The 1,355-nt window shown below is 31.5% G+C and overlaps 1 protein-coding gene across 1 annotated transcript in view; it reads left to right on the top strand.

The window, feature by feature from the left end:
- Positions 1–656: 656 nt before the first annotated feature.
- LOTGIDRAFT_163771 (hypothetical protein) overlaps positions 657–1,355 on the top strand; it is a gene marked incomplete at both ends in the record, with an annotated part of 3,903 nt that continues 3,204 nt past the window's right edge. The window contains one exon of the mRNA XM_009060285.1: positions 657–1,308. Coding sequence (XP_009058533.1) covers positions 657–1,308 — 652 coding nt within the window. The remainder of the gene's footprint in view (positions 1,309–1,355) is intronic.

Here is a 1,355-nt window from a genome sequence, read left to right as displayed (position 1 = left end):
TTAGTTATTTAGAAAACTAAGGAAAACTAAGAGAATAAATAATCTCTTTCCAGATTTAAAGCCGACAGATCCCATTCCAGAAGAATTTTACAACAAACTCATGACTAATATAGTAGAAATATTTGTAGGTACAGATTGCATCGATCAAATGTTACAACGTTTAGGAAAAATAGATCAGAAAAGAATAACATTAATTGCTCATAACACTAGCGGTTTTGATAACTGGATCATGATCAAAAACGTAAAAAAACTAACACAATGTCCTTTAAAAACAGCTAAAGGAATTCTGTCTCTACCTTTAACTAATTCATTCACTGATGAAGATTTACAGAAAAAATGGAAAAGACAGAAAGAAATAAAGGGTAACTCTAATTATTTGCAAAATATTAATTTCACATGTTCCTATCAACACGAATCATCTAGTTTGGCAGCATGGGGAAATCTAATCTACCAATGAATTTGAGAAAGATCGAGGATGTTAATATTGCAAAATACACTAAAGATAATTGGGAATCTTTAAGACCGGAATGGGAACCTTACGCTAAAAGAGATACGTTATGTCTCGGAGCTTGTTTGATAAAATACAATCAAGCCATGAAAAAAACTGTCTTCCATCTTTAAAGGGTTGGTATTATTTATATCATTACGATAAAGAAATGGTTGAAGAAGAATGGTATGAAAGTACTAGAATGGTTCCGAAACATACGGAAAAACGAAACGTAGAAAAAGTTTACTCGCATACTCACCCTTTTATAAGATATTTTATCAGACAAAGTATTAAAGGAGGAAGAGTTTCGGCAAATCGAAAATCATTTGAAACGAATAAAATGAATGAGATCTGCGCCATATTAAAAAAATACAATGAAAGTAACACTGAAGGAATAATAGATTTATTCAAAGAATACAGTGTTAACCCAAAAGATAAAACAGAAGTTCTGGACTATTCTAAACTGATGGCATTTGACGCTAATGGGTTGTACGCTTCAGCCATGACAGAAGGTGAATATCCTAAAGCGGAAAGTGCAAGAGCGTTTCTACCAGAAGAAGAAAAAGAATTTGTAAAACTCTTCAATAAACAAAAATTCAGACCTAGAACTGCTATTTTAAAAGTTTGGTTTGAATATCCCAAAAAAATGTTCTTTCAACCCATACAAGCTAAAGATAAAATAACTTTTACGAATAGAATAGGTCAGAAGGAAACTGGCACTAAAATCAGGTTCAGAAATAGTTTCTGTCACGACGTTTTAACATCAGTTGATATTCAAGAAATAGTGAAATCCGGTGGTAAAATTATTAGAATATTAGATGGTATAGTTTACGAAGAAAATTTTAAAACTCCACCATACAGAGATTAT

This window comes from Lottia gigantea (assembly GCF_000327385.1).
Source record: "Lottia gigantea unplaced genomic scaffold LOTGIsca_41, whole genome shotgun sequence".
In the NCBI taxonomy this organism is placed as follows: domain Eukaryota; kingdom Metazoa; phylum Mollusca; class Gastropoda; family Lottiidae; genus Lottia; species Lottia gigantea.
Note: the sequence above shows the minus strand (reverse complement) of the source record. Positions and strands in the feature narration are given on the sequence as shown.